Source organism: Pisolithus orientalis (assembly GCF_024613125.1).
Source record: "Pisolithus orientalis strain OTSU chromosome Unknown F5J12scaffold_103, whole genome shotgun sequence".
Classification (NCBI taxonomy): Eukaryota; Fungi; Basidiomycota; class Agaricomycetes; order Boletales; family Pisolithaceae; genus Pisolithus; species Pisolithus orientalis.
In genome coordinates, this window is record NW_026260884.1 from 45,481 (window position 1) to 72,590 (window position 27,110).

General features: G+C 47.3%; 5 protein-coding genes across 5 annotated transcripts; 2 read left to right on the forward strand and 3 right to left on the reverse strand.

The window, feature by feature from the left end:
• Positions 1-12,814: 12,814 nt before the first annotated feature.
• F5J12DRAFT_935123 (uncharacterized protein) lies at positions 12,815-13,724 on the reverse strand (the record flags this gene model as incomplete). The annotated part of the gene is made up of 4 exons (XM_051749605.1): positions 12,815-13,045; positions 13,187-13,224; positions 13,298-13,413; positions 13,583-13,724. The coding sequence occupies 4 exons, from the start codon at positions 13,722-13,724 to the stop codon at positions 12,841-12,843; spliced, it is 501 nt and encodes a 166-aa protein (XP_051594356.1). The 3' UTR covers positions 12,815-12,840.
• Positions 13,725-14,868: 1,144 nt separating this feature from the next.
• F5J12DRAFT_682777 (uncharacterized protein) lies at positions 14,869-15,222 on the reverse strand (the record flags this gene model as incomplete). The annotated part of the gene is made up of 1 exon (XM_051740273.1): positions 14,869-15,222. A coding segment is annotated over one exon (354 nt), but the record flags the coding sequence as incomplete, so codon positions are not given.
• A 5,721-nt stretch (positions 15,223-20,943) lies between these two features.
• Positions 20,944-21,994, reverse strand: F5J12DRAFT_787360 (uncharacterized protein; the record flags this gene model as incomplete). Its single annotated transcript, XM_051743632.1, has 5 exons — positions 20,944-21,156; positions 21,382-21,507; positions 21,533-21,586; positions 21,628-21,745; positions 21,843-21,994. The coding sequence occupies 5 exons, from the start codon at positions 21,992-21,994 to the stop codon at positions 20,944-20,946; spliced, it is 663 nt and encodes a 220-aa protein (XP_051594358.1).
• Positions 21,995-23,705: 1,711 nt separating this feature from the next.
• F5J12DRAFT_787361 (uncharacterized protein) lies at positions 23,706-24,568 on the forward strand (the record flags this gene model as incomplete). Its single annotated transcript, XM_051743633.1, has 3 exons — positions 23,706-23,948; positions 24,070-24,424; positions 24,474-24,568. The coding sequence occupies 3 exons, from the start codon at positions 23,706-23,708 to the stop codon at positions 24,566-24,568; spliced, it is 693 nt and encodes a 230-aa protein (XP_051594359.1).
• A 978-nt stretch (positions 24,569-25,546) lies between these two features.
• Positions 25,547-26,438, forward strand: F5J12DRAFT_935127 (uncharacterized protein; the record flags this gene model as incomplete). Its single annotated transcript, XM_051749606.1, has 4 exons — positions 25,547-25,696; positions 25,866-25,981; positions 26,055-26,092; positions 26,234-26,438. The coding sequence occupies exons 1-4, from the start codon at positions 25,555-25,557 to the stop codon at positions 26,436-26,438; spliced, it is 501 nt and encodes a 166-aa protein (XP_051594360.1). The 5' UTR covers positions 25,547-25,554.
• Between the last annotated feature and the right edge of the window lie 672 nt (positions 26,439-27,110).

Here is a 27,110-nt window from a genome sequence, read left to right on the forward strand (position 1 = left end):
TTCGCCCCCTCCTTTATGACCTTGGGTTCCTGTGTAGTCGAGCCGCCTTTGGGTTGACTGGGGACAGTCAAGATCTCGAGTACCCCTGGGATGTAGGGAATGCAATTTCACTATCAGGGGAATTATTTTATTTTGCTTATTTTACTTGGTTTTCATTCTAGATACTTTTTTCTATGAGTTGCACTTGGATTTTCGCATTTTTGGTTGCTTAGTTGGCAGTAGTGCTACTTGTGTACAGTTTTTCCTTACAAAAAAATAGAGACGAGCTACCACAGACTGAGAGATGAAATTGAGCAGGTCATTTCCCTGCACCCAGACAGCCCAGAAGTCCTTAGACATCATATCAATCCAGTCCCAGGCTATAGGAGCCCCTTTGGTCCTACTTGTTCCCTCAGACCCACTCCCATCATTCTCAGCACCCTCTCCTCTCAGTATTATCTCACTTCCTACAGTGGAGATGGTTCACAACTGACAGGAGTTGGGTGGAGTTGGTGCGGAGTGAGTGGATGACTGGCAGAAAAGATTGCGGAGTGAGTAAGGACTTAGAACGAACGCATGGTTATGACACAAACAGATAATCAGGACTTGGTCATCATGATTGCCACCACTTCCTGGTCAGATAACTGATAGTCTGCCAAGTTTGTGATGTCCAGGTTGAGTCCAGACCAGAGACCAAAGCAGGTGTGAGGCCAAGGGGTCAGGGTCAGAGGGGTAGCAGGGGTACAGAGGGGAGGACTGATTGGACTTAGCAACTGATGACACAGCACTATTCCCTTGTGTGGGTTTCAGTCTGAGTCCAAGGCCAGTTATCAGAGTGAACTTAGTTGATTTCAGACTGGAGAGTACAGGGCAAGTATCTAAGAGTTTATATACTAGAGACAAACTATAGCATGGAGACTGGTAATGCCAGTCTTGCAATGATTGCTAAGCTGATTGGTAAGACTAGTATTAGTAAGGTATGACTAAGGGGACTGGAGACTGGGACAGAGAATGAGGACAGACTGGGGACAAGGCTGGGTTGGGCCAGGGTCAAGGCATGGTCATGACAGTATCCCCCTCTTAGGGGTCAAACCCATGAGACCCCTACAAGAGTGGTAGGCTGAGTCCAAACCTTGGCTGAGTTTGAAAAAACTGATACTTGTGGCCTGCTAAGCCTTTTGCATCTTTCCTTTGTATCTTAACCATCATGTCCACCTTGAGACTGATCACCATGACCAATGACAACAGTGAAGGCTGGGTCATGATTGACTGGACCCAGGTGTTGGACAATGCCATCAAGTACAACACTGACAATGAAGAGGAGATGATGAGGGCCAAGGCTAAAGAGAGGAAGTGGCATAAGGCAGCTGAGCAAGCCCAGTGGGAGGATCAGGCATGGCTGGAGGCTGAAAGAGTGGAGAGAGAGCAGATTGAGGCCCAGAGGGTAGTGCATGAGGCTGAAGAGGAGAGGGCATGTGAGGAGGAGGAGAGGCACAGGGCTGAGGAGGAAAAGGAGGCCAAGTAAAAATGTAAGGCCAAGGCCAGGAAGGGTGACAAGGCTGGGACCAGGGGTAATGAGGCCAGTGGAGAGGTGATGAAGGTGGTGATGGACCCTGGGTGAGTACCCTTCCAACCTCATGTGTTTTCCTATTAACATCCTTTTTAGCTGTACCCATTGCACCTGGGCCAAAGCTGTCTGTGAGTTCCTTGTAGATGGTAATAAAAAGTGAGTTGCCTGTGTTCAGTGCAACCAGTCCAAGGGCAAATGCTGGTGGCCTGGTGATGGCAAGGACACTGAGGCTGGTCCAAAAGCCAGGAGAGTCAATAAAGGAAAGAAGCAGAAAGCTGATAAGGAGAATGCCAAGGCCAGGCCCAGCAAACAGAAATGGGCAAAGACAAGCATGAGGTCAATCAAGGTCTTTGACCTTGATGAGCCCAAGGCTGGTGGGAGCAGACTGAGGGAGACTGGCACTGACAGGTGCTTGGGCTTGGAAGACAAGCTTGAGTGCCTTATTGATGCAGTGGGGCTGATTGCCAACAATCTGGCCAGCCTTTTCAAGCTTCACAAGACCACAGTTGAGAACTCAGGCCAGATCACTGACACACTTGAGTCCCTGCTCAATGAGTTGTACAGCTTTAGGATGGCAGTACCCCCTTCAGACTCAGGCTTGTCTGAGCTCAACTCTGATGAGCTGCACAAGGAGGCCAACTGGCTGAAGGCCCACAGCAAGGAGGAGGAGGAGGAGGCCAAAGGGGAGGATGAGACCATGGCCAAGGCCAAGTAGTACCTATAGTGCAGTGCCTTTGTTACCCTTCCTGCAAATGTCATGTGTTTGGTGTCTGGTGTCTAGTGTTATATGGTAAAATAAGAGAAACAAGAAAAAAAGGAAAGCAAGGTAAGTAAGAGATCAAAGGAAACTATATACTGGCAGAGAACAGAAAAGAAACTGAGGCCAGTTGAGGCCAGTCCTCATTGGTATGGGCCAGGTTTACCAGGGTAGTGGGAGTGGAACTCTTGTATGAGTTCAGAAGCATTGTCCAGCTCTGTAGCTAGTACCCAAGTAGTTTCTTCATTGTTCCCCTTGTAGCTGGTCCACCAGACTAAGTATTGAAGCCCACACCAGCAATGCCAGTCGACCTTGGAGTCAAGGATTTCAGCCACCTCAAACTCTAGCTCACCATCAACCTCAACTGGTGGGGGTGGTGGCTGAGTCTGGTATGGGATGATATTTGGGATGGCTGGTTCAAGTTGGGAAAGGTGAAATACTGGGTGTACCATGTGCATTGAGTCCTGCAGGTGCAGAGTAAATGAATGGGTACTGGCTTGAGCTATGACTGGATATGGTCCAAGGTTTTTCTCTGAGAGTTTCTTGGACAGTCAGGTTGACTGGAAGTACTTGGCTTTGACATATACCTGGTCACCAACCTTGAAGTCTGGAGCTGGCATGCATTTAGCATTGGCCAGGCCTTGGTATCATTGTTGGGCAAGGGTCATCTCCTCATGTAGGTATTGGTGCAGTGAGTCTAAGTCAACTGCATAGTCCCAAGCCCAAGCAGAGGTGAGGTTGTGCTCTGGGTATACTGAGGTGTTAGGGTGGTAGCCCTCATTAGCAAAGAAGGGGGAGACACTGGTAGTGGCACTAGGGGCATTATTATATGGGAACTTGGCCAAAGGTAAGAGGTTGGACCAGTTGTCCTGTTGATAGTTACAGTAGACTTGGAGATACTGTTCCAGTGTCTGGTTAGTCCACTTGGTCTGGCCATCACCCTTGGGGTGGTAGCCTGAGGTGAAGTGTAAGTGCATATCTAAGGCCTTACCAAGTGACCAGAAGAAGTGAGACATGAGCTCCAAGCCTTGGTCTGAGGTTACATGGGCCAGTACTCCATGCTTTGAAAAGACATGGAGTAGGAAGAGTTTGGTGAGTTCTGGGGCTGTGATGGTGTCGTGGGTAGGGATGAAGATGGCCTGCATGGAGAGCTGGTCAACTACTATGAGGATGGCTGTGAAGCCAGATGAGGCTGGGAGCTGCTCAATGAAATCCATAGATATGGAATTCACAGTTTCTCCAGCACCAGAAGTTGTTTGAGAAGGCTGTAAGGCTGGTGGCAGGTGTCAAGTATGGGTTTACACTCAGGTGATCAGGCTTCAAGACCAGGAGACAGGGGCTAAGTCTGGGTGACCAAAGTCAAGGCTGGGAGACAGGGGCCAAGTCTGGTTGGACCAGAGTTGAGGCCAGAGGTCAGGGGCTAAGTCTGGAGGACCAAACTTAAGGCTGGGACCGTGGGAAACCTGCCGGTCTTGGAGTGCGCACAGGGGGAAGCAGGTCCAGGGTTGGATCTACCTCCCTTGGTCTCAGCTTATGTGCTGTACCCTTATGCAAGCCAGGGAGAGGTCTGGGACAGGGGGCCAGGGATAGCCTAAGGCTCAGCCTTAGCTATAGGGTAGACTCAGGGTGTAGCATGGAGTTGAGGGTAATACTAAATTGATATTCTGACTGGGGTGCTACAAAGTATGTACAGGGGTTAAATACACAAGGCCAGTCCAGGGTAACAAACATAAAGCCAGACTTGTTAATAAGCTATTAGTGAGATGATTAGCAAGGTGAGGACAGCCACAGTGGCTGTGCCAATGCTAATAGCCAAAGTCCAGGTGACCAGCATAACTGGAGTCAGACACAGGATTTGTACAGTAAGCAGAGTCAGACAAAAGGACTAGACTAAATATAGTACAAACAAAGGAAAACAGACCGGAGTTATGTCTGGGTGACCTGGACATGGACTTGGGAGGACTGGGGTGGAGCAGCGCAAGGCCAGAAGGCCAGAATGGACCGGAGATAGGGGTAAAAGACCAGACTTGAGTTATTCAGGCCAGAGTTGGGTTATCTAGGACTGGAGTTGGGTTTTCTAGGCTGGACTAGGACCAGGCTTGACCGGAGATAGGGGCTAGGGGTCCAGACTGGACTGGGACTGAGTCCAAGAGTCATGGATATGACAGGGAGGAAAGTCAGGCAAATGAATCCACTAGTGAGGTGCTCATCAATGAAAGTCTGGAGAGCTTGGAGCTCAACTGGGGACAGCGAGTAGACAGTGCCAAGAGGGGGGTTGTTCCTTCTTCAAGCTCTATCTTCTGGTCATACTCCCAGTGTGGCAGGAGTGCTGAGGCCTTGGCCTTGCTGAATACATCAGTGAAGTCATGATACTCCTCTGGGACATTGGGCAAGGCCAGAGGAGGGGAGGCCAAGGCTGATCAGCCTTGAACTGAGTCCAAGGGGCAGAGCTGAAGTTGGAATTGGATGGACCCTTCAAGTTTGCAGGCATGCATGAAGGCAGCTGCATTGATTAGGGAGGCAAGAGGGGCCTTCAGGGGGGGGTGAGTCAGGGAGTCAGAGACCAGTACAGATGGCACAGGGCCAGGTTGGTCACTAGGACTGGGGTCAGGAAGACTGGTGGAGACTGGGCTTACAGGGGGTGTTGACAGGGTTGGCATTCCTTGTGTATGAGTCCAGAAAGTAATACTGCTCAATACCCAGTCAATCAATGGATTGTATTGGATGAGCCAATTATGCCTGAGAACTACTTTACACTTGGAATCCAATGGGGCAAGATACAGGGTTACCAGGGTGACATTGCCAGATGTGAAAGCAGATATTGACATCTACTGATCAAGTTATGGTAAAAGTGGATGTTCCATTGAAGTGCCAGAGTCAGATTGGTGAGACCAAGTAAGGGGCAAATGAATGTTGATTAGCAAATTGATTATTTATAAAACAATGAGTGGAGCCAGAGTCCACTAAAGTATGAAGCCAAGGTAAATCATGATTTTCTATGGTGACATATGGGGTTATTGAATTTGGACTGGAAAGAGCAGACACATTGAGACAAGCCTCCAGGTTTGCACAACCAGAGTCAATGCAGCTCCCAGATTGTGTGGAGTTCTGGGAGCTGCTACCTATTTTTTTGTCTCAGGGGTAGAACCCAAGCCCAAGGCTGGTGCAGCTTTGGTGGTGGCCATAGCATGAGCCTTGACCTTTCTGGTCTTCTTGGGGCACTTCTCAGTGAAGTGGCCAGGGCCTCCACAGAACATGCAGAGGTTGCCCTCAATATGACACTTGTGTTCTTCTGCAGTGAGCTTTCCATCCTTCTGTCAAGTATGGGTTTACCCTCTGGTGACCAGGCTTCAAGACCAGGTGACAGGGGCTAAGTCTGAGTGGCCAGGGTCAAGGCCAGGAGACAGGGGCCAAGTCCGGTTGGACTGGAGTTAAGGCTGGGGGTCAGGGGCTAAGTCCAGAGGACTGGACTTAAGGCCAGGAGTGCAGGAATAAGACTGGGACCATGGGAAACTGGCTCGTCTTGGAGTGTGCACAGGGGGAAGCCAGTCTGGGGTTGGATCTACCTCCCTTGGTGTCAGCTTATGTGCTGTACCCTTATGGAAACCAGGGAGAGGTCTGGGACAGGGGCCAGGGATAGCTTAAGGCTTGGCCTTAGCTATAGAGTAGTCTCGAGGGGTAATACAGAGCTGAGGGTAATACTAAGTTGATATTCTGACTGGAGTGCTATGAAGTATGTACAGGGGTTAAATACATGAGGCTGGTCTGGGATAACAAACATAGAGCCAGACTTGTTAATAAGCTATTAGCAAGAAGATTAGCAAGAGAGTGGATAGCCACAGTGGCTGTGCTGAGGCTAATAGCCAAAGTCTGGGTGACTGGCATAACTGGAGTCAGTGTCACACACCAAAGGTGTTGTGGACATGGTTACAGCTGACTCTGCCTAACTTGTCAATGAGTTGTGCACAATGCCCATGCCTGCAGATGAAGACTAAAGGCCTCATGCATAGAAAGACTGACAGACAGGAAGTGAGTTAAGCATGCATTAAAGGTTTTTAGCACCCATGTATGGCATTCCAGTTTTCGTTGTATCTCCACCATTTCTGAAGATATCGACTCCATTCTCATACTCGCTTAATGTGCTCAGCCACATGATTCTGCCTTCCAAATTTGGAGAGGATCCTCACACCCTATGCATTTCTACAGCACTCCATCCATCAGACACTCATTTCACTAGGTCCATCAATCATGGCTGCCTCTTCATTGATCATCTCGGTTGTCTCATTTGCCAGAGACAGTGGCTACATATATCTGCCAGGCATTCCCACCAGCTTCCATCCTGAAGCCCCCTGGTTCATCCCATCATTGTCAGCCCCATCTCATCCCATGCAGCTTGGTCAGCATGTTCTCCTTGTCAGTATGACTTCCAGAAGGACATTCTTTGGTCACCTCAGGTCTGTCACTCAGTTAGAAAGGTCTTATGTGGTTGTTTCGGTCTTCCCAGTTGGTGAAGCATATGGATCATTCCTCCCTGCTCCCTGCCCACATTGCGACAGCTGCAGCATAGTCTACTGTTCTCCAGCCTCCCTGATCACATTCATGATGAGTATGATGTGCACCTTGCCTTCTTACTGCAAGATTCAGCAGAGGATGTCCCCCCTTCTCCTCCTCCTCCATCAGAGCCCCATTCATGAAGTTTTTGTTAACTTCACTGAGAGGATGAAAGGGTGGGAGACATGATCATGTATGCTCCAATTGCCCCACAGACCCCCAATGCCCTAGCCCCTTTGACACCTGACTCATGTCCTTCAATTCTGGAATTAATACTTCCTTATCTGGAAACACCATCCATCTGTCATGCCATCTTTGGATCTAGAGATGTCTCTGCCAAGATCTAACTTGCATTGCCACCCCCTAATGTGATATCAGTGCACTTACTCAGTTTCTGATTCTATTTGACTCATTCTGTGATGTTTTGACTATCCTTGACTTGTTCATTGCCAATACTTACCAATCCTCTTTGCTTGCTTACTTTTCATTTCTCACTTACTCATCATGATTACTCAGTCCTTACTCATTACTTACCAAGTGTTTGTGCCTTGTTTGTCACAAGCTGTGCTCCCCCCACAGTATATAAACCCCCATGTGCTTAGTTACACCCACAAGCAATCCACAAGCAATCAGAAGCCACTCAGCAGTCAGTTCAGCTCTCTCAGTGCATATCTCATCATCAACAGTTGAGGCTCATTCAGAAAAGTCTAACTGTCCCCATTCATCATCCTAGGTAGTTGAGGCTCCATCAAGGGTCTGTCTACCTTCATTCATTATCTGAAGTATCATCTGTGCTTTGTCAGCACACCTGCTTAGTCATCCATCCACACCTGCATAAGTCATCATTGACTTGCACCAGGAGCACATCTTATCAAAGTCCATCATTCCAGAGATCCTTTTGGCTGAACACCTTCACTCTGTTCAGCATCCCCTGTCCAGTCATTGCTTGTCTACTCCTGCATAACTCATCAACGACTTGTGCCAGGAGCACCTCCACTTGAAGTCTCCCCCTCTTAGATTTTTCTGCACTCCAGGTTCCACAGAGGCAAACCACCACTCGCTCATATTTGTCTTTGGTGTTGGATTTGTTTGGTTTATACCAGCTTTCCACACTTTGACTCACATCTGGAGCCCACCACAAGGGGTGGTTATTCCTGGATCAAGAAACCCTGTTCACTCATCCCATTGAAACTTGCTTCTAAAAACCCACTTCTAAAACCCACTTGATATCTCATTACTATGTCATCCACCATTCCCACTATCTATCCTCCTACATCATCAGAGGTTCCAGTAGCTATGGCTGCTCCCCCTGCTCACTCTGTTCTCACTATGCCCTTGCTTGGCATGAAGTCTGCCCCTGAATTATTCCAAGGAGACCATACCCATGTTCACTCCTTCTTGGACCACTATGAACATCTCTGTGCCTACCACAATGTCACTTCTGACCAGGAAATGGTCAAGTCGATCCTCCAGTACTGCAATGCTTGTGTTAGGGAGGTTATCGAAGGAATGGCTCACTACTACACTCCTGATTGGGCTAACTTGAAGGCTGATCTCCTCAAGTACTTTGATGCTGATCTATCAGATGAAAGGTTCTTTGAAAGGCATCTCAAGAGCTTTACTTTGGAGTCTAGGATGCAGCCCATTATGACTCTTCAAGACTTTAGGGCTTACAACCGTGGCTTCATTCGCATTGGAGGTTGGTTGAAGAATAAAGGAAGGATATCAGTTGATGAATATAATCGCTATTTCTGGGCTGGTTTGTCCCCAGTCTTTTGTGGCTTGGTTGAAACTCATCTCAGGACAAAAGATCCCAACCTTGACATCAGCAGGCCATTCCCCTATGATGATGTATGCTAGTCTGCTGAAGAGGTCCTTTGCTGTGATCACTTTGATGCAGATGACCTTGACTTCCTTGGCCCTCATGCTGCCCCTGCTCCTCAGGCCCAGCCTAATGCTTCTCATCACTCAGATGGAAGAGATGACAGTGTTCACCCTCTGCTCCCTTCCCATGAAGCCAGAAGAAACCTTGAAAATTTGGAGAAAGAAGGCCCTACTGCTCACAAGCAGGATGAGGTTGAGACCCTAATCAAGTCTCTCTCTCACATGTCACTCAATGACCCAGACTACTCCCTCCTCTACTATTGTGCTATCAAGATGGATCCTGATGCTGCAAAGGTGCTTCATGCCCCTTCCCTTTGTCCTGCTCCTGCATCTGCTCCTGCATCCACTGCCCCTGCTGCCACTTCCTCATCCCAGACCTGTCCTGCTAGAAGGACCATTACTTGTTATGGCTGTGGTGTTGAAGGCCATGGTGTTGAGAGTTGTCAGGCTATTAATGATCTCATTCAGAAGGGTTCCTTGGCACATGATGAAAACCATTGAGTCATCTACCCTAATGGACAGCGCATTTATTGCAATGGAGAAGAGACTATCCTGCAAGCCTATGAGTGCACTAAAGCTGCTGCTCAGCCTGCTAATGCAGTTTGCTTTGTTATCCATGAAGAGGCCAAAGAAGAGTCTAGTGCTGAGATCTATGAGTTGGAAGAAGAACCCCTTGTTGCTGCTGTAGATCGCTCTAACAAGGTTACTAAAGAGAAGAGAAAGGCTGTCTTTGACAGTGTCCTTGTCCCACCTCATTCGCATGGCAAGGAGAAAGAGACTCAAGAACCAAAGCCCTCATCCTCTGCATCTATCCCTGCTCCACAGAAAGTGCCACTCACTCCTGCCTTCATGCCAGTTGATGTTCATCCCCCTGACTTTGATGGAACTAGAGATGACACTACCATGGAAGATGCCTCTGTCCCAAAGCCATCTGGACATGCCACTGATTCTGCAGACAGGTCTAAGAAGTCCAAGCCCACTCCTACCACTTCCCTGTCTTCATCACTTTCACAGTCTGCCAATTCCAAAGCCATTGTAGAGTGCATTCTTTCTACTCCCTTGACTGTATCTGTTGGGGAGGTCATTGGATCATCTAGGGATGTTTCTCAGCACCTTCAGGAGCTTATGTGATTCAAGAGACAGCCCCTGGCTCATCCTGTCAAATCTGTTACCACTGTTGAAGGAACTCCTCCTGTAGCCTCCTACTTGGCCTTGACTTCTAGCACCCTCATCACTATCAATCTGACTTGCAATGGTCGATGTGTAACAGGTGTCATCGACTCTGGGTCTACTCTCAATGTTGTTCATGCTGGTATAGCCCAGTCAGTCATTTGCATGCCCATTGACATGTCACAGACTATCAATATGTGAGATGCAAAAGGAGGTGTCTCAACACTGAAAGGCCTGGTACAAGATGTCCCTCTCTTCTGTGGTGCTGCCAAGACTTGGACCAATCTGTTTGTTGCTCCAGACACTAATGCAGGCTTTGATCTCCTCCTTGGTCGTCCTTGGGCTCTTGGGAACTCAGTTAGCATTGTTGAAAGAGAGTCTGGAACTTATGTTGTCTTCAGAGCTGATTCAGATCGCCCCCTGGAGATGTGTGTTACTGAAGGCCAGCTTGGGTCTGTTGCAGATACACTTATGGCGACTCTAGAGCCTGTCCATCCTCAGCAAGAAGCCAATGAACCTATGAGAGATGTAGCAGTTGGTACCCCTCATCATGTTTCACCTACAGTCTTTGCTCCACCCCCATCAACTTCACAGTCACCCCCTCAGTCACTCGATTCTACTCTGCTATATCCTGAATCACCCCCAGATGGGTTTGGTGTTGCCTCAGCTTTTCCTGCATTCCATCCCATTCCCATCCAAGCATTCCCACCTCCTACCAGTCCCTTTCCTTCAGAGTTTGTCAGTCAGCTTACCCAGGAGTTACAGTCCACTGATGTGAGTGGATTGGAGGATAATCCTACCCTTGCCCAGATTCGTCACTGGATCAGAAGAGAAGAGCACCAGTCACTTGTCTCACTTCTTACTAGCCTTGCTAATCACACTCCCCATCTATCCTCCCTTTATCTCGACTCAAGCCATGCACTTGCTGGAGAAAGAGATACTGATGAATCAGGAGTCTACTTCCAAGACTTCCTTATGCTTGATACTTGCTTGGTCTGACAGGTTCCTGCCCCACTTGAGCATTACCATGAGCTTGAAGGTTCTGCCTATGTCATATTCTATCCTTGTCTACTCCCACAGGCATCTCCCACTCAGAGCAATGCATCTCCACCTCCAGACCTGCCATCTGGCTCAGGTCTGCCTGCTTCACATGTACTTTCTAATGGTATTACTGCTCCTCCTCAGACTCCCTCTCCCCCATCCCCAGATCCAGTTATCATTCAGGAAGAGCCCACTGATGGTTCCCACCAGGCTTCACTGCTGTTCTGTAGAGACACTGTCACTCCAGACTCTGAAGCTACGTTCTCCATCTTCAACACTTCCTACTGTGGTTCAGTTGCCCCTACTGCCTATGATGCTAGCCATGACTCTCAGTCCATGCAACTTGATGATGAGTTGTGCAGGGATCCATATGCACCCAGTCTGTCCACCTGTCATCAATCTGCACAACTCAACAATGACTTGTGCAGCCATGTGCAGCTGCCTGGTTCATCCTTGGATATAGGTCATGACTCTCAGTCCACATAACTCATTGACGAGTTGTGCATGTCCCACCACTTGTCCAGTCTGTCCCCAGATATACCCACCACACTTTCACCACTTGACTCTGATATGTTCAACACTAGTGTTGGCTCTCACTTCTATCTGCCTAGCCCATCCTTGCCTCAGTCTGCACAACTCGGTGACCACTTATGCAGGCATCAGCATTCATCTAGTCCAGCTCTTCCCATGCCATTACTACCTTCAGCTCCCCAAGCCATGTCTAATGCTGCTGTTGGTGAAGAGTCAGTTGCCATGCCAGAGCCTTACAGCAATGTTCACCCCAGGCATAATTCGGTAGCAGGTTGATCTGAATCCCACCCATCATGCATACTAAGTTTATAATTTCATGAGTACATTGTGTAGTGCTGCAAGTCTACTGAAATCCAAGGTATCAGTAAGGTGTCCATGATGTACAAGCTTGACTGTTATTAGAAATCTAGTATACATCACTGATAGTCCATGTCCCAACTAGAATCTTAAATTCCACACATGTACAAACACTGCTGCTAGTCAACTGAGAACCTAAATTTCATGTGTGAATTGTATGCAGCAGGACAGTGATGAAAAATAATGTCAAATGTGGAGAGCAGTACATTCAGTGCCTGCATGATATACTTAAAATCAGGTGAGTTGATATGCTATGGGAAAACTTAATGTTGGACATGCTGCAGCTGAGCTGCTACACTGACAGAAATTTCAATATCAGTCAAGGAGTAAACATGTCATGACTTAGGGTGTTGTGAAGGTCACAGTCTCAGTGGCATTTCATCCTTTGTTTTGGATGTTGGCTGCATGTCAATGAGTGCCTGACATTTTATGTTTCAGTTGTGAGCCAGCACAGCTCCCAGCCTTAATGAAACTTAAAACATCAGTAGAGTCATTGACACACACTGGCCGCTGGAGCTGGAGCCAGCCTGCTGCGCTGCACTGCATGGCATTACTGGAGGTACACAAGCACCAGAGTGCTGGCAATTCATTACTCTGTGGCTCACAAACATTTTATAATATATTTTACAATATCAAGTCAAGAGCAGTCTTCTTTCATCGACAGCCATATCCACAGATGGGGACGGTGGGGAACACAGGCTGGCGATCTACACAGCGAGAAGTCGTGGTGAATGTTTGGCATGATATATCGATAAGTGAGAAAGCGCAGATTTGCCATCAATTGGCAGTGTACAATACCAAAGTCCTACGGGTGCCCCTGGACGCACCCTCTGTAATATCATCGCTTGCTCACACCTTTATCTAAGGACAATACAGGTGGTCAGTTTTGTGAGCGTGCATCGATTTTTGACTTACCATGAAGGGGTCGAATTCCAGTGTAACAGGAAGGCAAAGGGCCCCAATGATGAAAGTACTTCCTACCTACGCACTTGTAAGTGGATCATTGGGCAGCATTCCAGTTCCCACCCCACCATCTCTTTATCCACTTGCTGCCCCACTCCTTGTTTTGCCGTCGAGTAACCCCTACATCTTTGAATTCCTCCGTGTTTGCAAAGGTTGCCATTCCCCTCCATGCATCCATTGCAGCATCTTGGGCTGTCTTGACTGGAGGAGTTCCATCTCGGGTGGAAGGATTGGATGAAGTGCTGAGTAGACTGGCTCATGAAGCCCGCAGAACTGAGAGGGACCACCAGTAGTATATATGTTCTGCATTGACATTGTGGTCAGCGACAAGTAAAACAGCCCCAAGAAATAACTGCGAAGGAGACGGCCTTACTTTTACTAACCATGCCTTTTCTGTGTCTGTGAACGTCATGGGGACAGTCTGCAAAACCTCACCAATTCTATCAGCATTGGCTCCTGCCACCGATGGAGCAAAGTACAATTTGCAGACACACCACTGTTTGGTGTTGAAATGGATTCTTGCAGCAAAAGGTCGGGTCATGTGCAAGGAGCTTCGATTCAACAAGTGGCAGTTGTTGGATATCATCTTCTTCATCAGAGGATGGTGCAACTGTATTCTGGTTATGTAGTTGGGTAATAAACGTATGGGAGTAAAGATATCTGGGACGTACAATTTTATGATATATTGCCCAATCTTTGTTGTCAGCACCAAACATGTCCTCTTTCCATGCCCTGTCAGTCTTTGCAGGCGAACTCTGCTTGCCCAGATGGAGACTCACCTGTACCTGCCTTCCTGTTCATCTTTGATACTCGATTGTCTGCGGGAAGGGAAGCGATGTTCTTCATCCGTGCCTGTGCAACAACACTGTTCCTATCTGAAGGGGCAGCTTTGTGACATTCATGCTCCTTAATCCTGCTCATGATCGCCTAAGTGTAGTGTCACCAACAAGCAGTTAATGCAAAGAATCAAATATATATACCTCTTGTTCCTCACGCAGCCTTCCAGCCCAACCATCAAATCATTTTCTCATTCTTCCTCGTCACGACGTTCCTCCACTTCCCACTCTTCTCTTTCCTTTTCTTTCCCTGCACACTGAGCATGCACTTCAAACCCAGTCTTGAGCAGTTCGTTGGTACCTGTAGTAGAATGACATGAGTGCATCGATGCAAAATGCCAGTAATGGGACAGAGTATTGTTGAGCTCGGATGTGACTGCCAGTGTGCTTGAGTCAACCAAAAAAAAGAATGAAAAGTGATGAGCGAAAGCACCTACAGGCTCGAGTGTAATGGAGATGCAAGTTGCTCTGTCATTAACATGGGGTGGTCAACAGTGTCTGTGTCGATCCCCAATGTGATGAATGTGCAATCAAAGGCATGTTCCTGTTCACATTAAGCATACCATAGATATACCAGTACAGAGGACATAGAGAAAACCCAAAATGTAATTGGGATGTGCCGTTATCGATGAGTGGGGTGTCCTGCCCACGGCATACATTGTACAAGTCGAGTAGCATGGCAGACGGAAGGGTTGGTGTTGGGACCTGAAAGACCTCAATGGACCCTTGTTCTGACATCCTCTGCAGGGTGCTGCCTGTCCGGACTTGCTTTGCTGTTCACTTTCATTGACCAAATGACATCTAACAACTCTATCCGAATTGATACTACATGCATACCCAAAATGGAAAGCCCAGCATTTCTGGCAGAAACTTGGGGGACAAACAGTTTGGACCAGGATGTGTCCAGGAATTCATAACATAGTATTACACCAATCAATCTTTGTAAATTTCTATCTATCATGCAACATCCAAAAAAGCCTTAGAGTAGCAGAGCCCTCTACAGTATTCAGTCCTTGTCTAAGCTTAATTGAGTAGTAAAGTCTTCAACCCCACTCTCAGTGTCACCATCATTATCTTCTGGTTCGATGGAAGTGTCATCACAGTTCTCATTGTCTGTCTGCATCACCAGCAGGGTAGCACCAGCATGTGGTGGGACAATGACCTCTGGGACTTGATCAGTAAATGCTGACATGTCAGCTGAGGACGACCTGACCTGTTTTTCCACTCTCGAAATTATACCACTTATCCACCCAGGCATTCAGTTTCTTTCTCTCATTAGGCAGTAAGGACATCAGCCAACTTCCCTTGTAGCAGTTGAGTGGCAGTCCTGGGGGTGCCACTGCATCCTCATTGACGAGGTTACTGGGTACTTGGTGCCTGGGTTCTTGACTGTGAACAGATATGTGTTCAACTCTTGGCTGGCAATTAGAAACCATCATGGAATCTATGGTGCACATAAGATCGGCCAGTTCTTCGCTGTGCCAAGCAGGAGGGATTATCAGATAAACTTTGCGCCCATTTGAGTCTGTGTCCGACTCATCCAAGCTGATGCCTTGAGAGCCTATTAACTGTATCAGGTCATTATGAATGATAAGTTCATCATTGTTTGCGACACAATCTGCCCTGCTTGTATAAAGCTTGGGGCACGTAAGATAAGGGAGGGCGTGTAGGTACAGTCAATGACGTACCCTTGTTTTGCATGTACTACGAGCGGCGCTCCTCAGCCTGGTGTGACACATCTCCTCTGACTTTTTCAAGTTGGTGTACACATCCTTGACATAATGCAGGTGAAAGTAGAGGGACAGCTCAATGTATTCCAACTGCAGGAAGTGAGCAGGTGGAGGTGTTGGAAAAGAATACCATTTGCTCTCCTCTACCTTCCTCTTGAAGTCCTTGGCAAATACATGAATAGCCTCCATGTTGAAAGGCATTCGATGGGAGTGCGATAGATCGATGCGGAAGTCATTGGGAGTTATCTTGATGCAACCCGGGTCATGCCTGTTGAATGCAAGATTTTCATCATCAGTGGCAATTGGTCTAGACAGCTATAATCGCTAATATGCAGTAATCGCAAGAAGTGTTTCTGTATCAATTGCTGATGGAATGTGAGCCACTCAGAATTGTAGTGAGTAAAGGCATACCCAGAATTTTGTATGACCGGGTTTTCCACAATATCTGTCTTCCAAGGGGGGCTGCTTGCATCTTCGAGTGGGCTTGGACCCTGCAGACTTGTTTCATCCCTGTAAGCTTGCCTGAGCACCCCCAGATTCCGATCTGCTGTTAAGAGCTTGGTGATTCAGCTGCATCAATCCATCAAATTCCATGCACATTTGCTTCATGTCCTGTCAGTGTGCCTCTGAACTTGCATTCACAGCTGCAATCAGCTCCAACATCCTTGCAGCCATCAGTGAAAAAATCGGGCCCATGCCAGAGCCTGCCATCGGAATCTAGATCAATGCATAGTAGGTATAGACACAGATTGAGAGAAGAAAGCCGAAGCTTACCTCCTGTGCATTGTGCATTGTCTCCTTCTCATGTCCTACGTTGACTTGTTGCGGCTGGTTCATTTCATGGGCAGTGGCAGCTGGCGGGTTTAAAGCACCCTCAAATGTGGGAACTGTTGATTGAAATCGAGGTGCCAGAGGGAAGGTATTCTGCACCATAATTGGTTGTTGAATGACACCTACAGAGCCACGAGCCAGAGGTTGGCCCGAAGTAGAAGCCATCTGCTGGGGTTGGACAGGGTGCGCAGAGTCAACAGTGGGACGATGGGAACTGCCAGTGCTCCTGTCTGTGGAAAAAAGGTGCTGAGAGTAGGGGGCAGATGGGACGATGTGTTGCCCCCTGGTATCATGTCGCTGAAATGACCCCACGGGGTCCCAAGGCATATGATGGTTCGACCCAAGTAGCGTGAGATCAGTCATTTGACTGGTCTTTCGATTCTGCTCCATCCAGGCATCGACCATGGTGCTGATGGAGGCCAGAGGAGGGCATGCAAGGTTGCTAGGGGCCATGGTTGTTACAGGGTCAACCTGCGAGTGTGGGAAGGTAGAGGAAACCATCGTGACATGGTGTTTGCATGGAGTCAAGTTGTTTGGTGGCAACTGATGAGGATAACAGTTCATTGGCATTGGCAGATGCACATTTCCTATAAGGGGTCTCAGCGTTGAGGGTTGGCCTTGCGAATATTTCGTGACGTCAGGATATACATTTGATGAACAGGGAAAACTTGCCCCCTCCATGTTACCCACAGGGAACTGCAAAAGACTATCAGTATGCGTCAATGGGCATGGCCACAGCTCTTACCAAGTTGTGGGAACCACATTGTAAATGCCCATTTGACTGAACAAGGGACAGAACACGAGAGAAACCAGTAAGGTCCAGCCACCCATGGCCCTTGGTATCTACTGCATTCCTGAATGACACCAGTCATGTCAGCATCTCTTAGTATTCTCATAGTAAAAGGGAGATATCTTGTACCAGACCTCCTGAGATGCTGACGGTGAAATCTGTAAACCACTCAATGCTGCAAGGACATGCTGATAAGCAACAAGTCCCTTGTGTCCACCCATGGCCTCGAGATGGTGAAACCAATTTTGTACATCATCTGAAATAGCATTGAAATGTACACTTTGTACGGCCTAATTATGAAGTTCATTAGCTGGTAGGTGATGGTGGAGCATTCCTGCTCACCTGCTGTGCAGATGCACAATACAGGGCACAGGCTGCCTCAGAAGACATCTCGATATCACCATAGGCCTGATGGGGGTTACAGTCATTCAAGAGAGATACTTGCCCAGCCTAGCAAGGAAGTCCATTAGTAACTGTGCAGGAGCAGATTCACCATTCATTCACCTGCTGTGCAGACCACTGATACAAGATGAGAGGCACCTCAGTGGCCATCTGAACATCACCGTAGTCGGGGTGTATTGTCAAGTCTGAATCATGGTCATTTGACACTTGCAAGGTCTGGTGAGAAAGTTCATTAGCGGACCAATGGGGGAAAGCAGTTTTCTTTCACCTGCTCTACAGATGTCTGATGCATGGCATGAGGCATTTCAGTAGACATCTGAACATCACCATAGTTAGACAGCTCTGTCACGATATGTTGAGGAGGGATAGTACAGCCATTCAAGGCAGATACTTGCAAAGCCTAACGATGAAGTTCATCAGCAGCCAAGGGGGGGCAGAGTTGTTGTCACTCACCTGTTGTGCAGATGTCTGAAAAGCAGATATCTGATCATCGCTGCGATTCAACTGCTCTGTCGGGTCCGCAGTGATATGCTGACGAGGATTATTATCATTCGAGACCAAAGCCTAACAACAAAGTTCATTAGTGGCTGAGTGCAGGAAGAGTTAATTTTGTTCACCTTTCATGCAGATATTTGAACATCACTGTCATTAGACTGCTCTACTGGAGTTGCTGGCACTCCATTAAAGCATGTATCGCTGTTGGCAGTTGAACAAACCTGAACATAAAATCAGAAGAGTGCTTGCCTTGAGTGATGAAAACTTTACCTGAGGTGACATGGTGTTGTCAGAATCCAAAAGACTGTGAATGGTGCAGGTAGCCATGTGAACCATTCCCATGACTGACATAGGCAGAATTGATCCAGAATTGCTTGCCAAGGAATAGTGATTCATGATGCCAAATCGATCTGAGTCCTGGTCATGCTCAGCTAGCCTAGTGGAATGCTGTCTCTCCGCCAGTTCTCGGAGGTGACTTTTACAAGGCGGGGGAGCAGGTACCTGCAGATGTTGACATGCAAAAATTCATATGGCAAATAAAATGCACCACACATACCACTTCCAAGCCAGCATCCTTATTGGCCTTCAGGGACTTAGGAAGGTGATACCCACTTGTCCATTGCTTTCGGGGGCCACGCTTTGTCCTTACAGGCACCGGTTCCTCGACTACTTCACATTCAGATCCAGGTGATACCTGTTGCTGATGCCCCCCTGCTGATTCTGGGACTCTCTGCACCGATCCAGCCAATGAGGATTTGTGCCCATCTGGAGGCTCTTCAGTGCCTGGTGTCTGGCCCCACACAGAGTGAGTAAATGTTTGTGGTAGCGCGATTGAAAATGTACCATGCCCACATATTTGTGTGGTTCTTGTTCCATGGAAGTAGCATGGAACAGAGCTGCTCAGTGAGCAGAATAAATACCCAAATTCACATCCTGGGTCCAGTGCTCTCAACAGCCTCATGCCCTAAGAAACAAAGGCGATTCAAATGATCTAAACATAAAGACCAGACCATTAAAGACCATACAACCATGGTAAAACAATCTTTGTTCAACGGTCAGCTTGAGGGTGATCTTGGATGTCCAGGACAAATTGGTAAGAATGGTGGGTATGATGACTATGGATGCCCAATGTGTGCCACTCTTGCACCACTCCGGGGGCAGGATGAGAGGGATGGTGTTTATGTAAGAGCCAACGAAAACAGATGTTACAAGGTCACAAGTCTACCATAGTCGGGAGAACGATTTTCTTGCCTTTGGTCTGCCTATGGGAGACTATGAATCTACACCATTATATATTGAAAAATAATGGTTTAGTTCTCGCTCTAATATAAAATGGGGTCTGACAGTAATGAATTGATTTCTCACACTACAAAGTAACCTACATATATGTATGAACAGACTTGATGCAATCAGTCATCATAATGAAGTATGTACATCGTGCTGCTAATGAGCAGGAAACGCTATACTTTCTAGTTGCAGGGTAACTTTAAAGCAGGTGTGATCAGCTTGCAAAAAACTTATGATGTAGGATCATAAATGGGACCTCGTGATAGAGCGTTCATACAATGGACAGCATAGATATATCCCCTGCTGCATCACCATTCTCCCCTTCTGCAGCTGCTACCGTTGACATAGCAGGTTCAGAAGTGGAATTCCTCATCTCAGGGTACTTTTTCCACAAATAATGCAGCGATGTGTCGCATGACCTTCCCGATTTTGGAAAACTGCGAGCATGTTCGGGGAGGTAGAGGTCAGGCGCATAACACCATCAACTCCAGAAATGGGAGACGCATGGAGAGGTAGTCAATGAGGTTTGGATGTTCGTAGTTGTGAAAAGTTGATTAAGGCCTGGAAAATGAGTAACATTGAAGGAGTTATTACTTACCAACAGTGCCAGCAACCTAAACTACCTTCTGACCCAACTATAGTTCCTCCCACCACCAAGCTCAGATGCAATAGTGGGCAAAGCAGTAGTGATGACTGTCTAGGGAATGTGGGCGTGACAGACACTTCAGAACGATAAGTAGTGTACCTCATCTGATTACGGATGCCCAATGCATGCAACTCTTGAGTGACTCTGGTTGGAAAGCGGGGGCGTTCAGAAGAGGGTGGGAAGGTGGAGAGTGGGCCAACTCATGGAAATCGAAGCAATTTGCCTTATGGTGCCCATATTCAATCCTTGAGTCCCAGCAAAGAAACTTATGGATTGATCCAAAAACACCTGAGGAGATGTCAATAGAAATGGTCAGAGAGTAACGGTTTATTACTTACCTCCAACTACGAGTGCCCAACTGCATGCGACTCTTGGGCGACTCTGGTGGCAGGATGGGAGGGATGGTATTCTTTATGTAATCCACTGGAAGGGCTGATTTCCCATCGATTTGCAGAAGGGGAAAGAAGAACTGGGCTGCTGGGCTGCTGCTTGACCAGGACTGCTCCACATCCTGGAACAATACTCGACTGTGAACAATCATTCCACATAACTGTAACCACTGCTGGCACTCCCAGCAGTGGACACCAGGATCCATACTCATTCCTTTGTTTTTGTAAGTGAAAGATGTACTGTGTGTCAACTTTCAAGGATCGGGTCAGTGCCAGGGCTGATCACGCAAACCTGACGAGACTGACATCGATGTTTGCTGTTATACAAGTGTAGCGCTAGCACAGGAGCCATGAAGTACTAACAGACAGTCATTCTGGGTAATATGAGTAAATCTTGAACGAATTTATGTAACCACCACACAACCGATGGGTGCAATGCGACAACACAAGCAAGTGAAGGGTGGTAAGAAATAATGCGAGACAAAGCAAAGAGTACAACACGAGAGTAATGGTGACAACCCGCAATAACGATGTATGAGACTGGTGTGACATTTGAATTTGGAGAATAACCATGACATCCTGTTGTGAGAACGTATGCCGAAGCCATAAGGGATGCATATGACAGATCAAATATGCATATCATGCAGTGCTCACCATTTATTCTATGTCTTCTTCATAAAAGACATCTGCCCAGATGTTGCCATGCTGGAGAAGTGGGCCTGAATCGACTTGGCCTACTGGGAGCTCCAAACACAGCATTGACCACACTGATCATATGCTTTGCAACTGGCTACCTTGATAGGCTTGCGATCCACAAAAGTCTGGCAAGTTACGACAGGACAGGTATACCAAGGGATATAAATGTGCTTGTTTTCATGCAGCTCTTTGAGCTTCGCAGCCATCATAGGCTTCTCCTTTAAGTGAGTGGGGATATCCTTCCAGCCTACCTGATCCAGTAAACATCTGTGGAACCATGTCCTCAGACAGCCAAAGCAAAGCGAATGGCCACATTCGACCAGCTTGATACAGTGGGATGATTACATAATGTCACACGTGAATGGACAATCCATACAATTCCTGCACATGGGACACTTGACTGCCCTGGCATGGATGGCAGCAAACTGCAACACCAATGCACTCAGTGATTGCATAGGTAGGTAAACTGATTTCACCTTTGCCATATGTTTATGTATCTTCCCTTCTGCAGCCTTCACATCAGCCTCGGCTTTCTGAGCAGCAACTCGTGCGATCCTCAGCAGCTTGTTTCTCCTATGGATGGCCAGGACTTTGGCATTGGGCTGGAGGATCAGAGGTAATACTCACCTCCCAAGAATGTATCACTTCCAGTTCAAAGAACTTCGTCATTTGCTCCACTTTCTGTGACAAATCAGTGAAGAAAACTGATCTGCAATTGTCACCGGTGGAATTCGCAGGAGCTGGTGCTGGCTTGAGTGCTGGCTGGTGTTTACTGTGGGGAATGCTGGGGAGTTTGTGTAGAAGATTGGATAGCAGGCATTGGAGTAGAGGTTTGGGATGCTATTGACAGTAAGTCATGCTCAACGGTGGTGCCATACTTATAGGCTGAGCAAACAGCCTTTCAAGTTTTTCTCAATAGCGGCAACAGCAGAGCTACAGCACAGAGCCTGCTTTCAATTCCTCTGCAAAAATTATTGGGTCTCTGTTTGTGTCACTGTCCCTGACATGCGGCCATTGTGTTGTCATCGCTTGATCATCACTGAACATCTGGTCCTTCCAATATTGGCCTGCTGCCTGTCCTAGTCTCATGATTCACATGTTTTGCTGGTTGTGATATTGCTCAACACAAAGGATCAACAAGTCCTGCGATGCGTGTACCATTTCAACTCTTCACAGATTCATGTAGCACAAAGGATATCGGAGCAACTTGCCTGTAATACACACATCATGTCTTGGGATTTGCTTGTGCTATATGCATACAAAGCTATTTCGACTCTTCACAGAATCACATCTGTGGCGCAAGTCTTTTAGGGTGCATAGTATCGTATTATGTCATGCTACCTCATGTGTGTGAGGGCAGTTTGATTGGATTTCTTACAAAAGGAGCGAGTTCCCTCAAATTGCTGGCAATTTGCTAACATTTCACAAGTATTTTCTGATGCTCTCCACTCTGTACATATGGGATAAAAGCCTGAGAGGCCATACTGATACTGTGAACTGTCTAGCATTCTCACTGCAGGTCGATTACCTTGCAAGCGGTAGTGACGACTGTTCACTGATGGTATGGTGTGTCAGTAGTGGGGAAGTGGCATGCATCGTCCGCACTCCAGTCCTGATACTCTCCATTCTCTGGGATCCATGCCAGTGCTCAACTATTATTTTTGGTTATGATAATGGAGTAGCAGCAGTGTTGAGTGATTTTCAGGTAACAGAACATCCGTTTTCTTTTTCCATTGTGATTGACATACTCGACATCAGGACCCAGACTCCACACAGGCTGTCTTACTGGGAGTGAAGGCTCCAGTTTACTGTCTCGACTTGGACCCTTCATCAGGAAAGCTCGCCATGGGAGTCTGTTTTCTTACTACACTTTTTTAGTTAGTCTTTGTACTGCCCTTGCTTGTGCCGGGGCAGTGTCTGTCTTCGGCTCTCCAATCCCTGCCTTCTCGTTTAACCTTTAGTTAGTTCTTTGCACAGCTATTTAGTTCCTCACCAGTAACCCCAGCCTTCGGGTTGCTGGTCTTTGGTATATATACTCTACGTACGTTGTACTTAGTTCCTCAGTCTGAATATCAAACTAGTTCACCCTCTGTTCCTAGCTTAAGCCCGAGACAACTCTCAGCTTTTGCTCCTGACCCCCCTCGGCTCTCTCTGACTTCAACCTGGCTTGCACAAGGGTCTAGCACACAAGCTAAGACAAAGGGTTGTTGCCCCCAGCACTCGGCCTCTGGCCTTTGACCCCCAACCTAGTCACAAACTTAACACTATGCATCAATCTAGATTCCGATGGCAGGCTCTGGCATGGGCCCGATTTTTTCACTGATGGCTGCAAGGATGTTGGAGCTGATTGCAGCTGTGAATGCAAGTTCAGAGGCACACTGACAGGACATGAAGCAAATGTGCATGGAATTTGATGGATTGATGCAGCTGAATCACCAAGCTCTTAACAGCAGATCGGAATCTGGGGGTGCTCAGGCAAGCTTACAGGGATGAAACAAGTCTGCAGGGTCCAAGCCCACTCGAAGATGCAAGCAGCCCCCCTTGGAAGACAGATATTGTGGAAAACCCTGGTCATACAAAATTCTGGGTATGCCTTTACTCACTACAATTCTGAGTGGCTCACATTCCATCAGCAATTGATACAGAAACACTTCTTGCTGATTACTGCATATTAGCGATTATAGCTGTCTAGACCAATTGCCACTGATGATGAAAATCTTGCATTCAACAGGCATGACCCGGGTTGCATCAAGATAACTCCCAATGACTTCCGCATCGATCTATCAGCACTCCCATCCGAATGCCTTTCAACATGGAGGCTATTCATGTATTTGCCAAGGACTTCAAGAGGAAGGTAGAGGAGAGCAAATGGTATTCTTTTCCAACACCTCCACCTGCTCACTTCCTGCAGTTGGAATACATTGAGCTGTCCCTCTACTTTCACCTGCATTATGTCAAGGATGTGTACACCAACTTGAAAAAGTCAGAGGAGATGTGTCACACCAGGCTGAGGAGCGCCGCTCGTAGTACATGCAAAACAAGGGTACGTCATTGACTGTACCTACACTGCCCTCCCTTATCTTACGTGCCCCAAGCTTTATACAAGCAGGGCAGATTGTGTCGCAAACAATGATGAACTTATCATTCATAATGACCTGATACAGTTAATAGGCTCTCAAGGCATCAGCTTGGATGAGTCGGACACAGACTCAAATGGGCGCAAAGTTTATCTGATAATCCCTCCTGCTTGGCACAGCGAAGAACTGGCCGATCTTATGTGCACCATAGATTCCATGATGGTTTCTAATTGCCAGCCAAGAGTTGAACACATATCTGTTCACAGTCAAGAACCCAGGCACCAAGTACCCAGTAACCTCGTCAATGAGGATGCAGTGGCACCCCCAGGACTGCCACTCAACTGCTACAAGGGAAGTTGGCTGATGTCCTTACTGCCTAATGAGAGAAAGAAACTGAATGCCTGGGTGGATAAGTGGTATAATTTCGAGAGTGGAAAAACAGGTCAGGTCGTCCTCAGCTGACATGTCAGCATTTACTGATCAAGTCCCAGAGGTCATTGTCCCACCACATGCTGGTGCTACCCTGCTGGTGATGCAGACAGACAATGAGAACTGTGATGACACTTCCATCGAACCAGGAAGATAATGATGGCGACACTGAGAGTGGGGTTGAAGACTTTACTACTCAATTAAGCTTAGACGAGGACTGAATACTGTAGAGGGCTCTGCTACTCTAAGGCTTTTTTGGATGTTGCATGATAGATAGAAATTTACAAAGATTGATTGGTGTAATACTATGTTACTGAATTCCTGGACACATCCTGGTCCAAACTGTTTGTCCCCCAAGTTTCTGCCAGAAATGCTGGGCTTTCCATTTTGGGTATGCATGTAGTATCAATTCGGATAGAGTTGTTAGATGTCATTTGGTCAATGAAAGTGAACAGCAAAGCAAGTCCGGACAGGCAGCACCCTGCAGAGGATGTCAGAACAAGGGTCCATTGAGGTCTTTCAGGTCCCAACACCAACCCTTCCGTCTGCCATGCTACTCGACTTGTACAATGTATGCCGTGGGCAGGACACCCCACTCATCGATAACGGCACATCCCAATTACATTTTGGGTTTTCTCTATGTCCTCTGTACTGGTATATCTATGGTATGCTTAATGTGAACAGGAACATGCCTTTGATTGCACATTCATCACATTGGGGATCGACACAGACACTGTTGACCACCCCATGTTAATGACAGAGCAACTTGCATCTCCATTACACTCGAGCCTGTAGGTGCTTTCGCTCATCACTTTTCATTCTTTTTTTTGGTTGACTCAAGCACACTGGCAGTCACATCCGAGCTCAACAATACTCTGTCCCATTACTGGCATTTTGCATCGATGCACTCATGTCATTCTACTACAGGTACCAACGAACTGCTCAAGACTGGGTTTGAAGTGCATGCTCAGTGTGCAGGGAAAGAAAAGGAAAGAGAAGAGTGGGAAGTGGAGGAACGTCGTGACGAGGAAGAATGAGAAAATGATTTGATGGTTGGGCTGGAAGGCTGCGTGAGGAACAAGAGGTATATATATTTGATTCTTTGCATTAACTGCTTGTTGGTGACACTACACTTAGGCGATCATGAGCAGGATTAAGGAGCATGAATGTCACAAAGCTGCCCCTTCAGATAGGAACAGTGTTGTTGCACAGGCACGGATGAAGAACATCGCTTCCCTTCCCGCAGACAATCGAGTATCAAAGATGAACAGGAAGGCAGGTACAGGTGAGTCTCCATCTGGGCAAGCAGAGTTCGCCTGCAAAGACTGACAGGGCATGGAAAGAGGACATGTTTGGTGCTGACAACAAAGATTGGGCAATATATCATAAAATTGTACGTCCCAGATATCTTTACTCCCATACGTTTATTACCCAACTACATAACCAGAATACAGTTGCACCATCCTCTGATGAAGAAGATGATATCCAACAACTGCCACTTGTTGAATCGAAGCTCCTTGCACATGACCCGACCTTTTGCTGCAAGAATCCATTTCAACACCAAACAGTGGTGTGTCTGCAAATTGTACTTTGCTCCATCGGTGGCAGGAGCCAATGCTGATAGAATTGGTGAGGTTTTGCAGACTGTCCCCATGACGTTCACAGACACAGAAAAGGCATGGTTAGTAAAAGTAAGGCCGTCTCCTTCGCAGTTATTTCTTGGGGCTGTTTTACTTGTCGCTGACCACAATGTCAATGCAGAACATATATACTACTGGTGGTCCCTCTCAGTTCTGCGGGCTTCATGAGCCAGTCTACTCAGCACTTCATCCAATCCTTCCACCCGAGATGGAACTCCTCCAGTCAAGACAGCCCAAGATGCTGCAATGGATGCATGGAGGGGAATGGCAACCTTTGCAAACACGGAGGAATTCAAAGATGTAGGGGTTACTCGACGGCAAAACAAGGAGTGGGGCAGCAAGTGGATAAAGAGATGGTGGGGTGGGAACTGGAATGCTGCCCAATGATCCACTTACAAGTGCGTAGGTAGGAAGTACTTTCATCATTGGGGCCCTTTGCCTTCCTGTTACACTGGAATTCGACCCCTTCATGGTAAGTCAAAAATCGATGCACGCTCACAAAACTGACCACCTGTATTGTCCTTAGATAAAGGTGTGAGCAAGCGATGATATTACAGAGGGTGCGTCCAGGGGCACCCGTAGGACTTTGGTATTGTACACTGCCAATTGATGGCAAATCTGCGCTTTCTCACTTATCGATATATCATGCCAAACATTCACCACGACTTCTCGCTGTGTAGATCGCCAGCCTGTGTTCCCCACCGTCCCCATCTGTGGATATGGCTGTCGATGAAAGAAGACTGCTCTTGACTTGATATTGTAAAATATATTATAAAATGTTTGTGAGCCACAGAGTAATGAATTGCCAGCACTCTGGTGCTTGTGTACCTCCAGTAATGCCATGCAGTGCAGCGCAGCAGGCTGGCTCCAGCTCCAGCGGCCAGTGTGTGTCAATGACTCTACTGATGTTTTAAGTTTCATTAAGGCTGGGAGCTGTGCTGGCTCACAACTGAAACATAAAATGTCAGGCACTCATTGACATGCAGCCAACATCCAAAACAAAGGATGAAATGCCACTGAGACTGTGACCTTCACAACACCCTAAGTCATGACATGTTT